This window comes from Barbus barbus (assembly GCF_936440315.1).
Source record: "Barbus barbus genome assembly, chromosome: 10".
NCBI lineage: Eukaryota > Metazoa > Chordata > Actinopteri > Cypriniformes > Cyprinidae > Barbus > Barbus barbus.
Window position 1 is genome coordinate 21,284,970 of NC_136738.1, and position 19,047 is coordinate 21,304,016.

General features: G+C 37.9%; 2 protein-coding genes across 3 annotated transcripts in view; one reads left to right on the plus strand and one right to left on the minus strand.

Annotated features, from left to right (window-relative positions):
- The window catches only part of itgbl1 (integrin, beta-like 1), a 48,174-nt gene extending 37,580 nt beyond the window's left edge, over window positions 1-10,594 (plus strand). Inside the window, exons 9-11 of the mRNA XM_079427471.1 lie at window positions 3,169-3,315; window positions 7,186-7,299; window positions 9,663-10,594. Coding sequence (XP_079283597.1) covers window positions 3,169-3,315; window positions 7,186-7,299; window positions 9,663-9,751 — 350 coding nt within the window. The 3' untranslated portion in view covers window positions 9,752-10,594. The remainder of the gene's footprint in view (window positions 1-3,168; window positions 3,316-7,185; window positions 7,300-9,662) is intronic.
- Window positions 10,595-10,891: 297 nt separating this feature from the next.
- LOC306876369 (fibroblast growth factor 14) overlaps window positions 10,892-19,047 on the minus strand; it is a 130,499-nt gene continuing 122,343 nt past the window's right edge. The window contains exons 4-5 of one of the 2 annotated variants that reach the window (XM_079427473.1): window positions 16,076-16,274; window positions 10,892-13,866 (exon numbers count right to left, since the gene is read on the minus strand). In XM_079427473.1, coding sequence (XP_079283599.1) covers window positions 13,727-13,866; window positions 16,076-16,274 — 339 coding nt within the window. In that variant the 3' untranslated portion in view covers window positions 10,892-13,726. The remainder of the gene's footprint in view (window positions 13,867-16,075; window positions 16,275-19,047) is intronic. The other variant, XM_079427472.1, reaches the window with a different exon arrangement.

A 19,047-nucleotide genomic window follows, 5' to 3' on the forward strand; every position in this document is an offset into this window, starting at 1 on the left:
GCATACTCACTGGACATGTCACCCATTGAGCATGTTTGGGATGCTCTGGATCGGCGTATACGACAGCGTGTTCCACTTCCTGCCAATATCCAGCAACTTTCGCAAAGCCATTGAAGAGGAGTGGACAACCTGATCAACTCTATGTGAAGGAGATGTGTTGCACTGCGTGAGGCAAATGGTGGTTTGCCTCACGCAGTGCAACCCCCCCCCCCCCCCCCCCCCCCCCCCCAATTCAGTAAAACTGCACATTTTAGAGTGGCCTTTAATTGTGGCCAGCCTAAGGCACACCTGTGCAATAATCATGCTGTCTAATCAGCATCTTGATATGCCACAGGTGGATGGATTATCTCGGCAAAAGAGAAGTGCTCTCTAACACAGATTAAAGCCCGATTCGGACGGTAATTGTTTCTCAGGGGGACGTAAGTGATTTTCTCCATATACAGGGGGTAGTTGGTGATTTAATTGCCGTCCGAATCCAGGACATCTGTGTTTTTCTCTCACCACCCTCGTAAAAATCCCCGGCCAAATTACCTACTGTTTGTTGATAAACACCAAGGTCATGTGGTAATTTAATTGCTGTCCGAATCCACATCTCTGAGTTTAGGAGAAGAAATCGATTAAAAATTCAGCGTTTAAACCCTTTTTGAACACTCCCGAACACCGTACGGTAGCTGTTGTACTTCAGTGTAATTTGCATACATATTTATTTCTGAAATGCTGGAAAGTATTTAAAAGAATAATATAACTGCTCCACCACAGCGCGTGAGAGCAGAAAGAGAAGAAAAGCACGTAAACATTCGAAATGGGTCTTTATTATGGCAGCGGCAAGTATGCAATACAATTTTAAAATGTGTATTATAAACGGATATATATCGCGTATAATTATATACAACTAGTGCGTATTTTCCTATTTTTAAACAGGAGATTTAAATAATCAAATGATAAATAGGATTATACATTATAAAATATGCTTGGAATAATAAGAATATATTTTACATAAGTATTTTAAAATACATTTTACACAATAATAAGAATACATTTGTAAATAAAATTCATTTTATTTACAGCACACAATCATGTGACTGGCCACGTCAGCAGCGTGATCCCGGGTTTGCAGGATCACAGAACTCACTCCTCCACTGTGAATAAATCACCATCCGAATCCATGAGTTTTATCACTGAGGTGATATGTAAATTAATTTTTACAGACGTCCATATGAGAAACAATTACCATCCGAATCGGGCTTTAGACAGATTTGTGAACAATATTTGAGAGAAATAGACCTTTTGTGTACATAGAAAAAGTCTTAGATCTTTGAGTTCAGCTCATGAAAAATGGGGGCAAAAACAAAAGTGTTGCGTTTATAATTTTGTTCAGTGTATTTATTTGAAATAGCCACTGCAGTGCCTGTTCTGTTTATTTAATCACTTTGGCATTTCATAACCTCCTAAATAAGTGTTTTATAAGAACTCAGTATTGGTACAAGCAAATTTCATAAATGAATCTCCATTGTGATTTGGCCCTCAACAAATGTTTTCTCTCAGTTGTGGAAAATAAACTAATGAACTGTTATTTATTCTTCTACTTAACAGTGACTTTAAGTATGTTATATATATATATATATATATATATATATATATATATATTATATAAAAATACCTGCTATGTATCTATAAGTGCTTTAGATATTCAGAAAACATACTGAGCACTGAAGAGACTGTTTCTATTATTATCTATATTTTTATTTTGAGGCATATCCTTTTGTTTGGTTTTAATATCTAGAGCATATTTCTGCCCAGCCAGATGTAGTCTAGGGGAATTCCTTGTTTTTTTTTCTTTACCAAGCACTGTTCCAGAAAGGAGTCGTTTGGAGGAGGAGCTCTTCTATAGCTCAGTGTGCATCTCACAGTGAGTCACCAACTGCTCTTTAAAGATTAAGAGAAAAACACCATTCAGCTCAGGGAACATTTCGTTTCCTTACAGCCTACATGAAATAACGCCCATGCACAGATCTGCCGAAGTGGTGCTCTTGTAAATACCTTTGAATGTCAAATAAGTGACCAGAAGTGACGAGGACAATCAAAATGACCTCCAAGGCCAAAAACATACTTTCACACTACAGCTTTTCAATCCATTTCAAACTGTGGTAACGAACCTCACTACTCAAAGGATGACAGAGTTGCATCAAAATGCTTGTTATTATATGCAGTAGCAATGCAACACATTAAAAAAAATAGACTGTTTTGTCATATGGCGACATGCCAAGCTTTTTTTTTTGGAAAAACGTGGTCACAACGTTTTTACCACCGTCACCTACATATTTGCTACAGTTTTGCATGTAATAAACCATTTTGGGAGGTATATTTAACCAATTTCTTTCGAACACAAGCACTGTTGTTCTGAATGCTAATCCTGAGACAACTGCAAGTGTGATACGGTTTTACAGTTTAACAAGAAACACCAAGTTAATAGACTTAAAGTGCAACTTTTGGATACAATTTTTAAATTGCTTACAAACTGTCGTCTTTCTTTGCCAACTAATATCCAAATAAAGTCAAAGCACTCTGTCTTCGAGCAACACAGTAGTCATGTTTCTGAATGAATCTGTGGTTTTGAACAAATCAGTTGAGTGAATGAGTCAATGACTCACTCATTTTGTTCCTGAATGAATCAGAGGTTTTGAAAAAATCAAGTGAATGATGCAATGACTCACACGTTTTGTTTCAGAATGTATCAGTGTTATGAACAATGATAGAATGACTCATTTCAAGACAGTCCCTTGTCGCCACCTACTGGCATAATGGTGTAACTTGCTGGTAGAATCGTTGAAAACCCCGACTGTACTTCTATGTTAGCAGGAACAAAGGGTTTGACTGAACAATTTATACAATCAGATCGTTACAAATGCCGTAATGCTGACTCATCCAACACTATTGGAAAGGCTATAGAATGGTTCATCCCACAGGGTCCATAAGTGATAAGAGCCATATACCGAAACACCATTAGCCAGTCAGTAAACGAATCCCTGTCTGTTTGAACCTATTATTTTTGCCTGGATCAATCAGCCCATTGCTTTGTTGTGGCAGATATAAATGGTGGTTTTCTTTGGCAAGGAGAGAAAGTGATTGTGTGCGCGCCCTTGCGTGTGCGCTGTGTGTCTCCCCCAGGCCACGGCTTCTGCTCGTGTGGCCGCTGTATCTGCAGTGATGGATGGTTTGGGAAGCACTGCCAGTTCCCCCGCAGCTGTGACATGACGGACGAGCAGAGCAAGAGCCTATGCGAGACGGCCGACGGCGTCATATGCTCTGGAAAAGGTAGGAGGGACGACGCTTCGAGCGGCACCTTAAGACGTAACATAATTGTCAGTCATCTCTTAAAAATGAAAGTGGGTTCCCTCATTTGTTTGGTGGGGAACGAACTGAGCTATTAAATCGATTTCCCTCATATGCTCCTTAAATGAGGTGGATAGCAAACACAACTGAACAACTATTTCCACCAATCAATTCTATTCTTTGGGGAGGGTTTATGCCACATTTAGTTGTTAGAGACAGAAATTATTGGAGAGAGAGAGGGAATGGGATTGGTCAAACAAATTTGCCTCTCCATAGGGACTGTGGCATAGTGGTTAGATGCCACGCTAGGTTCAAGTCCTGCTTGCATCATGTTCCAGTAGCTTGTGTTAATGTCACCAAAAGAGATACAGACAAAAATGTTTCTTAATGTCATTTTAATGTGGAATGTATGTGCTAAATTGAAAGGATTTTGGAGGAAAAACTACAACTAAAACAAAAACACTCGCCATGGTTCCCGCCTATTTGTTCAATTAAAATGTAAAGATATACAGACTATTATAGCTTTTCTCTAAAGTCAAGCAGAAACTGTAAAACATGTTTGCTGACTGTCTGACAGAAACTTCGACATATTATTTGCTCTTCCAACCTGTACACCTGCTCTCGAAAACCACACACAACACTGAAAATGAAGCTTAAGGTTTTACGCTTTAATAAGAGGCCAGCTTCACTATTTGTATACGAGCTGTCAGCATCCTGGAAAAAAAACGATAAAGCCTAGCCAATTTCTACTTGACACATAGTCCTCCGAGTATTCATCTCCTTTCTCTGGGCATGTAAAGTGACACACTAATACGCTTTATATATAGGGTTTGTCTGAGCCGATGACGGAACACTGTTTGTTTTTGTTGCATGGCTGGTGAAAATAAGAAATTGCTCTAAGATCTGGTTTCACATGGTCTACTCAATAATTTTCTCAAATTAATTCTTGGAAATCAGCAGGAGAGTTGTTCTGCTTGTCATAACAACGTCAACATTATTAAGACTGAAACATTGGAAGAATTAAATGGATTTTTTTCACAGTAACGATTCATGGGTAGGTGAATATGTGGGTTGCTTGTTGTAGCTCCCAGGAGAATAATACTGTGGGAAATGACAAGGCATGTACAGTCTGAAGGGCTGCCTACACTTTGATTGATAAGACTGACTTTGAAAGAATGCTCTTTGAAAGCTTTGTAACTTTCACTGTATCGTGTTTGTAAGATACAGCACAGCTGTTAATGACAGACCAGTGCCCCATATGTGGCATCCAATGTGTAAAATCCCAGCTCATAAGACTTGTTTTGCAGAGTCATGTTAACTAATATCTGGAGACCAATATCTGAGTTTCTGCAAAGCATCATAAGCCTAAAGACACTGTAGAAATCATTGGCACAAATGGTCTCTATGATCGAGGTCGGATTATGATGCTTTGGGGAAACTCTGTCCAGGTTGGTTAGTACAATTACAACATTTACTCAAAGGGGGAGATAACACCTGACCAGTAAAACTTATCCAGCAATATTGGTGATTTAAAATATGTCATACTAAGTTGCTTCCCCCTTTTTTAGGAAACTGCTATAGATTATAGACAAGTTATTGTGCACACGTAATGATAACAGAGTAACTTTCTTGAAAAACTGAAACCTTTATTAATATTACTTTAAAGGAATAGTTAACCAAAAATTTTAAATTTGTGCAAACTTTACTCACCATCAGGCCATGCAATATGCATATAAATTTGTTTCTTCATTGGACTAGATTTGGAGAAATTTAGCTTTACATCACTTGCTCACCAATGGATCGTCTGCAATGAATGGGTGCCTTCAGGATGAGAGTCCAAACAGCTGATAAAAGCATAACAATAATCCACAAATAATCCACTCAACTCCAGTCCATCAATTCAAGTCAAGTCAAGTTGAGCTTTATTGTCATTCCGCTACATGTGGGGACATACAGTGGAATGAAATGTTGTGCCTCGCAGGACCACGGTGCTACATAAATACAGACATACAACAATGAGGGAAAAAAAAACACTATAAACCTACACACAACTAACCTACTGACAGATTTAACTATAAGTATACTATATATAAGCATTTACTCTATACAAACTAAAAGATTAAAGGATAAAAAATACAAACTATACGAATGCTTCACATAAATATTTACCCTATGCAAACTACTCTTTAAACATGTTCCAGTCTGTGTCCTGGAAGCAGTCCTGCAGTGCTGAGGTGGCATTGTCTGGCCATACTGTGATCTGCTTTTGAACCGGTTTGGCGAGTTTGAGAAGTGGTCTATATGCTGGGATTAGCATAACAGTGATGTGGTCTGAGTACCTGAGGTGGGGGCGGGGTACAGCCTTGTAAGAGTTCTTTACTGTTGTGTAAACAAAGTCCAGTGTGTTGTTTCCCCTTGTTGCAAAGTTCACATGTTGGTAGAACTTTGGCAAAACTGTCTTTAAGTTTGCGTGATTGAAGTCACCGGCTATGATGAAAAAGCCGTTGGGGTTTTTTGTTTGTTGTTCACTGATGGCGCTATACAGTTCACGAAGCGCGTCCTTAGCATTTGCACACGGGGGTATGTAGACCGCAACAATAACAATGGCCGTGAACTCCCGCGGCAGATAGAATGGTCGACACTTCACAAACATAAACTCCACCAGCGATGAACAGTGTTTTGATAATACCACAGCATTGTTACACCAGTCTTTGTTGATATACACACACAAGCCACCTCCGTGGGTCTTACCAGACAGTGATGAATCTCTATCCGCTCGGAAGTTGGTTAGCCCGTGCAGCTGAATGGCGGAGTCCAGGATGTTATCGTTTGCCTCATGCTGTGTAGACCGACTGAGTTGAATTAAGCCCAGTTTGTTTTCCAGAGAGCGAACGTTTGAGAGCATGAGTGTTCATCTTGTAAAGTGAAAAGCTGTTTGTAATAAACAAATCCATCATTAACATGTTTTTAACTTAAAACCGTGGCTTCTAGCTAGAGTCCTCTATCCATAATATTGATTTCTCTAATGAAAAAGTCGTGTCATCTGAATCAGGAGAGAAATATGCATAGATCAAGCACAAGCAAAAACAGTCCAAAACATTTCTAAACAAATATGTTGATAGAATTTTGGACTTTCACTGGATGAAGAGTTATGGTATTCTAACAATGATTTAAAGTTAAAATGTCTTAATGATGAATTGTTTCTTAAGAACATGTGAAGTGTTTCACTTCACAATACATTAATTGATGGACTGGAGTCATGTTGTGGATTATTGTGATGTTTTTATCAGCTGTTTGAACTCTCATTCTGATTGCATCCATTCACTGCAGAGGACCAAATGGTGAGCAAGTAAATGTAATGACATGGTTCTCCACATCTCATCTCACATAACCTGAGGGTGATTTTTGAGTGAATTATTATTTTAAATGCACAGTAAAATTCGACAAACATACATTTAATCAATTTTTTACACAAATTTATCTGACATTTATCTGTAGTGATCCAAAACAAGAAAATAGTCAGTTAATTATTGGCATCGGCCAGAATTTTATTAATGGTGCACCTGTACCATCAGCCAATGCATATTATTTCCAAGTGGCCAAATATCGGCCAATCGACTGGCCTAGCTTGTATATTGGTCTATTCCTGACTCAGTAGGAACATGAAATTGGACCTTGTAAACAACAGCTGTTTCACACATTTAGAAAAACAATTTACTCTATTTAAATTCCAATTCGGAACCGTATCACAGCTTTAAGTGTTTATAATCACGTGAAATAGCACAGGAGAGTAAGGGAAGACTAATGGATCTCCAATAGTTGTGTGACTGAAGACTAATTTGTTTCTTGCAGGCTCTTGTCACTGTGGTCGCTGTATCTGCTCACCACAGGAGTGGTACATTTCAGGGGAATTCTGCGAGTGCGACGACAGGGAGTGCGACAAACATGACGGGCTGGTTTGCACAGGTATGTTTTCAAATGCAGCAGCGCTCCTTCAAACACCCACTCGTGCTCTGACAGATCTCTTTGTGACGGATATTGAGGTTCTCTGATGTGGCTGCCGTTTGATTAGACGACTCTTAGGCCAAGCCGTCCAATCAGTGGACTCCTGCTGTGTTCTTCTCGTCCTGCTTTTCAATGGGAAAGAAGCTCCAGAGAGAGTCAAGGTTTTTCTTAAAAGCCTTGAAGAGTTGACTAGTCAGTGCTAATAAAAAGTAGGATAAATATTTATTATTACGATAGCTCAAGGGCTCGAGAAAGCTTGGACAGCTGTTTAGAAACGTATTGGTCTAATGGCTTCGTTATCAGTTGCCATGTCTTTTAACCAATAATACAGTTCCTGGTGCAGAGATGCAAAATTCATTACAAAACATGACGAAAAAACACATTTGATAAAAAGACTGCATAAATGTGTCTGTTAAATGTCACTCGTTAGCATATTATTAACGATTAGGGCATGTGTCATAATTTCCATATTCATAAGGTTTATTAAAAATATTTTCTCATGTTGCTCAGAGAAAGCTTTTTCTCTATAGATGAAATGCAAAAGCATACAATCGGCCAATTCTTCCCCTTACTTTGGGTAACAGTAATGCACTCAGCCTTTATAATTATAACCATGCAAAAATGTGCCTGCCAGTTTCTAAATAATAATTTTCATGGCTTTTTCAGTAAGATATTCTCATTACACCCCCCAATTGATGAGCGCTGTGGAAAATTCAATGTATTAGGGAAAGCCAAGGCTTAATTTCATGCACAGCAGATGCGAATTCCAACTGTTTTGGGCATTGATACAATATACGGCTCTCCAGCTTTCTTATGAGCGAAAGCTGCTGTCACATTAAGCATACATTCTTCTAACAGCGTATGTAAACAACCTCGCCTCCGCTGATTGACAAGTGGCAGCCCACTTCATTGACTGAACTATTAGTTCCCTATTGTAAATAGGTTGTGGCTGTAGAAAATGTTAGGCACTCTGTATTAATCAAGATGGAGTTCTTTGCCGTACACTCTACTGTAATGCATTAGACTTTTACATTAGCATGTTTCTAATGTGTTTCATTCGATAATAATCTAATGCAAGGGTTTTCAAACATTTTGATCCCAAGGACTGCCAAATGGCAGCTGTATATTTCCATGTAGACCCATTTATACTATGTGAGAGATATAATAAAGTTAAAACTGTACTGGTTTGAGCCAAAACAAATAAATAAACTGTTTGGAAAAGAAGCAATATGAGTTTTTTTTCCACACTATTTACATTAGAAACTTTCTTGGAAATATTTTATATTAAATTATAAATAGTGCTGGGCAACAATTAATAAATCCAAAATAAAATGTATTGTGCACATAATATATGTATATGTACACACACATGCATGTATATATTTAAGAAAAATTTGTTTATATATACAAATTATATGAATATTAATATGCATGTAAATATTTTCAAAATATATACTGTATGTCTTTATATATACATAATATACACAGTACACACACATATATTATATAAACAAAAACTTGCAATTAATCGTTGCCCTGCACATTAAAAAAATAAAAGTGAATTTAAATTTATATTAATTCTATTATTATAAATATATATTTTCACACTAAAAGCTGTTTATCACTTAACATTGTCAGCCCAAAATCAATCAATCAATCAATTAGTCAATTAGTCAATTAATCAGTCAATCACAAATTTTAAACCACTTTCCCTAAGGGACCCTGGGCACCCTTCTTTAATTTGCGTAAAAATACATTGCACACAAATATTGGATAGAATAGTAATTTTTTTTTTTTTTTTTTTTTATGAAACATTTTTATTTATACTTTTCAGAATTTAATCAAAAAAATAATATTTACTGGGATGTTTATTCACATTAAAATGCTGTCTACTCTCTAGATTTTAGAACACAGCTATTGACTTTTGTCTAGTAGGCCAGTACTTTTTGTAATGGAAAATGATTGATTGATTTTGATTCTAATTGCAAACAGTTGAGATATATACTAAAACGTTGGCCAAACTGATACATTTAAATTGGCTCATTAAGCATCACAGATACTAATTGTGTGTACACCAAATTACATTTACAAAAGCTGAATAAAAAGAGCAGTAACACTATGTAATCATACTAGTGCCACTACATGGACTGAATTTGAACTGAATAGACAGGACCCCAGAGAAAGTGGCTCCAAAACTTGCATTTGTACTTGGTTTCCCTTTGCACATTCTGCCAAGGGGGTGTGACGAGAGAAAGCATGTCGAGACTTGGAGAGTGATGATCTGGGTTTCTCAGTTCTGTCTCTCCTCTCAACTTCTGTTCCAGGGAACGGCGTGTGCAACTGCGGAAATTGTGACTGCTGGGATGGCTGGACAGGTAACGCCTGTGAAATCTGGGTTGGAGAGGAGTATTAACCCCTGGTAGACACTTACAGACTGTTTCTGTTGTCAATCAAGCCAAGAAAAGGGTGGCTGCACCAACAGCGAACAAGGGAAAATTGATTTTAGAGATCTGTGCAATATAGCGGCATTCAAATTTTCCTAAAGCAATGTGGCTTAAATTCCATTATATGCACATAAAACATCTATAATCCTCTATAGTTTTTCATTTAACTATATATATATTTGAAAATTATGTATAATAATGCTTACATAGACTATTGACTGACGCATAAGCACTAAAAGGAGAGGATCCATGCAAATGGCCAACAAATAAGAGTGTTTTATTACTATTCAGGTTGCGGTTTTTCAAAGCTCTGCTTGTGTGCGATGTTTTTACAACCCTATTTTATATACAGTAAGTTTCATGTGACAAAAGTTGTAAACAGCCTGATGCCAATAAATTTACCATGCTCTGAGATGTCATGAGAATATGAAAGCTCTTTTTTAAACATATCTCGAATTATTTCTTGTCAAAATATTACTGTTTTTTTGATGTTTTTTTTGTAAATGATACTGTTAAAAAAAGATGCCCCATGTTGAAGGTAAATTATATTGGCCAACGTAATTAGCATAAATAAGAAAAAACTGCTCCTTGGTCACCCCATTACATGTTAATATGTGACCCTGGACCACAAAACCAGTCATAAGTCGCTGGGGTATATTTAAAGCAATAGCCAAAAATGCATTGTATGGGTCAAAATTATTGATTTTTCTTTTATGCCGAAAATCATTAGGACATTAAGTAAAGATCATGTTCCATGCAGATATTTTGTAAATGTCCTACTGTAAATATATTAAAACTTCATTTTTGATTAGAAATATGCATTGCTAAGAACTTCATTTGGACGACTTTAAAGGAGATTTTCTCAGTATTTAGATTTTTTTGCACCCTCAGATTCCAGATTTTCAAATAGTTGTATCTCGGCCAAATATTGTCCAAATACTTTTCTAACAAACCATACATCAATGGAAAGCTTATTTATTCAACTTTCAGATGATGTATAAGTCTCAAATTCGACAAATTGACCCTTATGACTGGTTTTGTGGTCCAGGGTCACATATATGTATATATCGCACAAATGTCGCATCAAATTGGTTAGAGAGATTTCAGTACACCTTTATATAAATATTTTATTCAATATGTTGTATCTGTGTATACAACAAACACAAACTGTACAGTGCAGACAAACTCTTTGCATATATGTATGTAAAATTAGCAGAACATACCAACAGTCCATGATACACATAGCCTACGACATGCAGTTCATATATGCCACCCTCTTCCCATGCAACAGATGAAGTAACTGTCAAATCAATGTTCAAAACCAATCAACAGACAATGGAGACCTTCCTTCACCACTGAAAATCAGAAATACGGAGAAAACACAGAAATGATCAATTGTTCAGCGATTGCTCCTCATTATGATTTAACAACGTCACGCACGACCTGAATGGAACGAAACGAACACGGACGTTTGAAAGAGGAAAAAACAAACGAACGTACTAACAAATGCACACGTACTCACCAGTCACTTACAAAAATAAATTCAACCTTCGTAAAACCAGTTCACTGGTCTGCAGGGCAGCTGTAGCCCAGCATGTAGAGCTCATTGGAGTGAGTGATTTGTTTCATGTGGAAGTGGGACACCAGCGTCAAACTGATTTCAAATATGAAGCTACTTTTCCTGTATAGTACTGCAATCTCATTCTAGCATTAAATTCGGCTTTGTACAGACAAATATTTAAGTCTAATGTGCTTGAACATCTCCTAATATGAAACTAGCTCAAAATCCCAATAAATTAAAATATAGGGCTTCAAATGAAGTGTAGAATATATTTGTATTTAGCAGCATAGCCTCTGTCTACTTCATAACATTCTAAACGGTATTCATCATTCAAATTATGAAAACCGTTAAAGCAAGACAGGCTTCATGTCAACTCGGCTGATAATTGGCTAATCGTTAAAACCCTAAGCTGATGTGAGTAGATGACTATTTCAAACGTAAAGTGCAATGGTCTCAATCCAGAGTATGAGAGAGCCTTATATAATCATGCCCATTCAGTGTAGCCCTATGCCTCAAACTAGCTTTAGACATTTCTGGCCATCCCATACTTTGGTCCTTAAGAAAACGCATGCAGGTGATTAGTAATAGGTACCCCGGTCTTGTACTAAATGAACAATCGAAGTGAAGGACATCATTTGGAATCTCTTCAAGTTTGAATCGAGACGATTAAAAAGTCGAGACAATTGTTCTTCGTGATGAACCCTAGTCACAGTGAGGACAAAAACCGAAGAGGACCACCATCCTCAGAGTTATTGAAATTGTTCGGCTGGATTCTTATGTGTACGGACTTTGGTAACAATCAACTTTTGTGGATCAAGTTGCTACTGAATGTGTGTGTTTTTGTGTGTGTGTGGTGTGTGGTGTGTGTGTGTGTGTGTATGTGTCTGGGGCATGAGGCACCTTTAACCCAGCACAGACTGGGTACATGTTTTTGCATGCTGGGTTAGAGGTCATCACAGGCACATGATGAGCAGTACTGGACTCTGCATGCTGAGCTAGGAAAACCCCTCTCATTTCAGAATCCTAATATCTGGTAGTTAAAAATCTATTACTTTTTTTTTTTTTTTTTTTTTAAGATTTTTGTTTTATTTGTATACAGTGAAAACATTGTTATAGAAGCCATTTCTTGCACTGCATCAGCGTTGCAAGAACAGAACGTAATACTAACCTTGGCCATGCCTTTGCTGAATGGGTGTGCAGCCAATAGTAATGGTGCCTACTTACATTGAGCCATTTAACCGCCCAGGCCTGAAGTAGACTGTATTTCTCTACGGCTGCCGCTCTCGTCACATTTAATGTACTCACCAGAACTAGCCCACAGTTCAGAGGAGTCAGCATGTCAAAGAGGGGCCTTGACCAGAGGCCTACAAGGCCTATAGATATTCCTAGAGCCCACGCTCTAAATTAAGAGCAAAGAAAAGTGGAAATTCACCTAGTTACTGGGGTTGAAACCAATTGCACCATACTAGATAGTGATATGTACTCTATACACCTTCCCCAGAACATGCCAGCTCCTTGTGTTGGACTGCGGTGGGCGTGACTAATGCACTCGCTGGCATTTGCTGTCTAAGTATACTTGTGTCCCTTTCTAGACATTACAAGAATGAGAAGAAATGAGCGCTGAACCTTGGATAATGAGTTGGATTCTTTAGGAGGCTCCATCCCCTTGAAAGACTAACGTCTCTTGACCATAAACATTGTTGTATTTGAATGACTGTACACAAGAACGCATCGCACACTGCCTCGACAACAAATTTCAGAAGTAACGGACAAAAGGGAAAGATTTGGAACTTCGAGCTTCAGAGACTGGGGGACACCTAGAAAGGAGACGACACAGGAGCGTACTTGATTGTTTTTTTGTTTTTTTAAAAAGTTGTGGATTCCAGTCCATATATATATAACTTTACAGTATTACCCCAGAGTGTAGCTGGTGTTACTGTGTATTTAGAAAATAGATCTGAAATGTACGGTCTCTGCTGCTGAGACAGGGTTCAAGAAAAGGGTTATAACGGGTGACTGTTAGCAGGCAAAAGAACCGCCACGCAAGCGCCTGCGGTACACAATTTCATTCTCGTGGATTGTCTCGATTACAGAAAAAACATCGGCTTTATTGTATGTCAAAAGGCATTCCATATCAGTTAGGGCATTCCATGGTGAAAGTTTAGCTGGTTTATCCAGTCGCATCCTCCTACGTGCACAGCTGATCACTCTTCCAGAGCCAGTCCGTCGTCGAATTAGATCGGAACAGTCTAGTGGGAGTGAAGGGGGTGGAGGGAATGGGGAGGAGAGAGCAGAGGATGCCTGGATCTGATCCACAAACATGGAGAGTCTGACAAAAGGAGCACGGCTCTCCGGGGCTGAGCATGGCCGAGATGGGATCTGGCTATGTGGTGGGCTTGGTTTCCTTGCTGACAGGTTTGCCTCCGTTCATGACGGCCGGTTCTGTGCTTTTACTGGGAGGCACGGCAGGTTTGGGCACTGTCTCCCCCACGTCATGCAATGATGGCTCTCGGTACATAGCGACTGCAAAAGACATCAGAGAAGGCAAGAGTCAGGCAGGTAACTGCAGCCGCCCCATCTGACTCTCTTATTGGAAATTATTTTTGGGGCTTGACTGAAATCTGTATATAATTACGTCTATAAAAGTTTCTACCAACCCATTCTCATTTCCAAACCTGAAACTTGGCTAAAAAGACAACATTCATTAGGGAAACTCTGACAGGACATGTGCAAGTTTGTCCAATTGTGGGCAGGCTGTCAACAGGGCTGCATCCTTTCCTTAGTTGTGATGGGAAGATGGTCTGATCTCTCAGGATGCATTTGACTAGGTTCACTGCTTCATGTCAGTTCAGACTTACTGTATTCATAGTAGTGCCGCTACATTACAAGTTGCTGGCTGGTGCTGCGGTATTAGCCGAGAAAATAATGAACACACAACAGGATGAGAGACTGGTCTAAAATGTGGGCATCTGTACATGGCAATAAAGCATTGCACAGACAGAAACGGGCCACACATCATTGCAAATTACACCTCAAACCGTACATAAAGCATCGATCTCACGCTAGCCAGACACATTTTACAGTGTGGCCATAAAGGAACTGTAAGAAATATTTGAAAGGACAGTTTGTCCATCATTATGGTACGAAAGTGGGTCTTGGATATGTGGTGCTGTGAAATAATGTTTATTGAGTTGTAAATGTATTCAGTATTCAATGTATTCAGTTTTTTATGTATTCAGATAACAGGAATATAAGGCCAAATGTTTCTGTTTGAACCCTTGGTGATGAGCTCATTGTCAAGATAAAATGGTAATTTTACATCCTCATAATCATCATTTTCCCTAAATCTGAAATTTGTCAGTTCCTGCGACCCGTGCTAGGTCTGTACAGATGCTCTTCTAGCACGCAATTTAATATTTTAACACTACAAACAAACAAAAGGGGACATATCAAGGAATATTTGTTCATGTCATAGTTGTTGCATAAAATCAGAAGACTTGTAATATAGCACAGATTATACTGTATGCTACTTTTATGGGGTTTTTTTTTTTTTGGGGGGGGGTTCACTGTAATGGAAAAGAGCAGTCTAGACATCCTGTTATGTTCCAAAATCATACAGTATTTGAACAATATGAGGATTTTTACCCAGAGCATAGCCAATAACCCTGAATACTATTTTGCTGATCACAGTGTTTCTCAACTGATTTGACACATTTCTAAGGTCAATGCTTTCAAAACAATTAGACTTATTTAATTAAGCAAAACTGCATAATGAGCGCTGCATTATTTTCAGATAACACATTTAACAAAGCAAATTATATGAAAACTATTCTATTTTCTATTGATTGCATAATATATTCCGATTATTTGCATCATGTCTTTCTTTCCATGCATTTTTAAGATTAAGATTTAAGATTTTTTTTCATACACATCAACTTAAGCTCTGCATCCAAGGAAGGAATGGTGAAGATGTTCAATTCACACCTGGCACGGATGTTGTACAGCCCCATGAGAGCACAGCACAGATGGTGATGTTGGGTCATCATTGACCAATGACCAATTCCTCCCTCTTTTCTTGGTTTTCTTGAATGAATGTAGACCTACTCACATTATGCTGAACTCTGTCTGACTTCTATCAAGAAACTATGATTCAGTGTCAATTAGACTGTCTCTCATCTCATTTGAGACTGTTGTCCCCTTCCTCTCTTCTCACCTCCTCTTACATCATTTCCCCTTGCTCTTCCCTCAACTCTTTCAATGTCCTCCTCCTCTTCTCTCCTCATCCTACATCCTCTCCTATTCCTCTCCCATCATCTGTCTTCCTCCTCAACTCTTCCTCTCTCATCTTTATCTCTTCTTCCTATCCTCTCTTATCTTCTTCTACCTCCTCCATCTCTGTAGTTGTTTGTTTTAAACGCTTTAAAAACATGAATCTTGGACTGGAGATTTTTTGTGTGTGGGTTTTCGATAAAAATTATGTATGTTATCATTTGTATTAACACAATAAAAATGTACAACCTGTTTTGGAAAAGTGTTTCGATGCCTGTGTTCCTTGTTTTGAAAACCTTGACCTTAGTTTGTAAAAAATGTGTAAACCATCTGAGAAAAACTGTAAAAAGGCAACAAGCAAAAGCAGATCTCTAAGGGACTTGTGCACTTCATTACCATTTTGCCAGTGTCACAGTGACCTGGATGTTAACCGTTCTCTTGAGGCTTTCAGAGCACGCTTTACCTTCTAATGGCTTGGGCAGGAAGTGAGCAGCTGGTTTAGTTTTCTTCACCCGGTTCCCCTTCATGGCCTGGCCATCTTTATTTAAGCCAAGGAACCATGCTCTCCCCGACTCCTGCTGCCTATACAGCATGGATGAGTAGATCACATAGTAGTTTTCAAACACGGACTCTTTAAACTTGCATTCCGGCGTAAACAGTTCCTGTAAGAAAGGGAAACACAAGAGGATGGCATCACACAAAAGCTGTGGGAAATTCTGTGTGGGATTTACGGTTAAAAAAAGGGGGTTCAATAAACATTTCACAAGAATTTCACATGAATAACTGAAATAAATTAATAAATTATTAAATGACTAAAACAACTACTTTATCTGTTTGTCCTAATTCTATACAATAAAAAATACCCATTAATCATTTATTTATATTCTAAATAATATTAATAATGTAGCAATTTAGCATTGCCATGCAATCTATTGCATCTTACAGCCCCCCTCCTGCTCCATCACAAACCCCTAAGCATTTGAAACCTAAGGATTGGGAAACACTGATTTGTAACAGTTTCAGGTCAGATTAAACTCCATATTTAATCTGGCAGTGAGGGACATTTTCTATCAATCAGAAGAGCTACAGTATACGACATATTGAATAGATTGCACTTCTGTCCCTCACAGCTTTGTTTCCATTCACTCTCTAAATATGGTGTCCACTCTGAATAACCTTTATAAGTTGTATGTTTATACAGTTAGACAGACAGTACATTGGAATTTGGAGTTTTGGTACGTTTAATTAACAGAACAGAAACAGCAAACTTGGTAACAGAACACAGAGACTTCTTAAAATAACATTCAAATTCCTGTACATTTTCCTATTACTCTGTATGCATGGTGATACGCCTGAGTTCTAATCTGTAGGGAGACACTGCAGGTCTGTCTGCTGATACCTGAATGAGCATACAGACAAAATAATTGGCCCCAAGACAAAATGTGATATTCGCTCATGACAAATTAATTTCTACTTTCACCTTCACTCCATGTGCCATGCTCAACCATGCTAAGTCTATTATTTTCTTCAATTATCCATATCCAATTGCACAATCCACACTTTGGCAAGGGCATTCTAACCTCTTCTTCACCATCTTTTCAGTACATCTGATTCCACACCTAAAAAGTAGCTCGGAGCAAATTGTGGACATACCGTACTCCCACACTTCATTTGGCTCCACGAAATTTCATTTTGCAGTTCATTTGAAAAGTCTGGGATCATGCCAGACTGTGAATTTAGCAGGAGCAGTAAACATTATCTGTAAATATTAAATCTAAAAATAATCTCTCTAAAGCTAAAGCCGTAAATCTGATTAAAATATCCCATATTTTCCTAAACATCTCGCACTTCCTTATCCAGAACATAAGACTCCATCAGATTAATCAATCGATTAAAATAAAAATGGCACAGCTGTCACATGGAGTTGTGAAACTGAGATCTTAAAGAATGAAGGTAATTCAAGTGGTTATACAGTGGTGTGGTTCTGTTCTGTCACATTGCATCATCACTAAAATCATTTAAAAAATCCATTATAACTTTTAATGATTTACTAAAAACAGACTCACTATGTACAGTAGCAAACTGTATCAGCTTCACATTGTGCAGCAGAATATACAGTGGGGAAAAAATGATTTGATCCCCTGCTGATTTTGTACGTTTGCCCAGTGACAAAGAAATGATCAGCCTATAATTTTATTGGTCGGTTTATTTGAACAGTGAGAGACAGAATAACAACAAAAAATCCAGAAAAACGCATTTCAAAAAAGTTCTAAATTGATTTGCATTTTAATGAGTCAAATAAGTATTTGATCCCAGGCGTCTTTTATACAGGTAAGGAGCTGAGATTAGGAGCACTCCCTTAAAGGAGTTAACTCCCTTAAACATTCATATAAAATTCATTATTTGGATTTTCTTCCTATATTTCGCGCATCGTGTTAACAGTGATCTTGATCTGACTGCTACAGTATTTGTTTCCTCTTTGCGATCGTCTTCAGCATCTCTGGCCTCTGTTAACGGACGTTTACAGACTAATTATAATAATAACGTAACATTTACACACAAATGGCATTTGGGAAAATGATTGCAGTGCAATTTGTGTGCAAGCACGGGACAGAGATAGTCTGAAATAAAACAAAATATGTCTGGTCGATCGGTGCATCTGTACTCCAGTGTATAAATTAGACTAATCATTGTTAAAGCTACAAAGTTACTTGCCAAGATTGGTATTTTGATATATATACGCGATAGTCTGTGCGCGCGCTGTTCACACAGAACAGAACACAGCGACCGAGTACTACTGAATGGAGTTGTCTTTCATGCAGAAATGCTTTTTAATCGCTTGAATTTTTTAATTAACAAGGCTTTAATTAACACATGCAAATGATAAAATTCCGCGACAACGCTACAGTGACCCAATCGGGCAAGTGACAAATCCGTCTACTGTCCCGAACGTCTTTCACACTGGCCCCGGGCCATCGGGCAGTTCTTATTGTCGAGCCCTGTATATATATATATATATATATATATATATATATATATATATATATATATATATATATATATATATACTTCATTCTGACTGATTTAAGGATTTTGAAATATTGCAGTGTATGGTCTTCTTCAAAATGACTTAATTTAGCCAGTGAAAGTCATTTATCTCCTCTGTATGACCCATTATTTGATGCCATCTGTAAACACTATGTGTATGTTGCATTACCCTGTGAATTACTGCATCGATTAAAGCTTCCAGGCTTGCTGTCAATTCAATAACTCCACCACTTTAATAGCCCTAGGAGCACTTCTCTCTATTGGTATTGGTAAATAGCAGCAAAACTATCATTTATAAATCTTCAAGTTCCATTAACACCCATCATTAAACTACACATTAAATACCTCATATCTGAATAAGGCTGCAAGTCCTAAACCTATAAATAT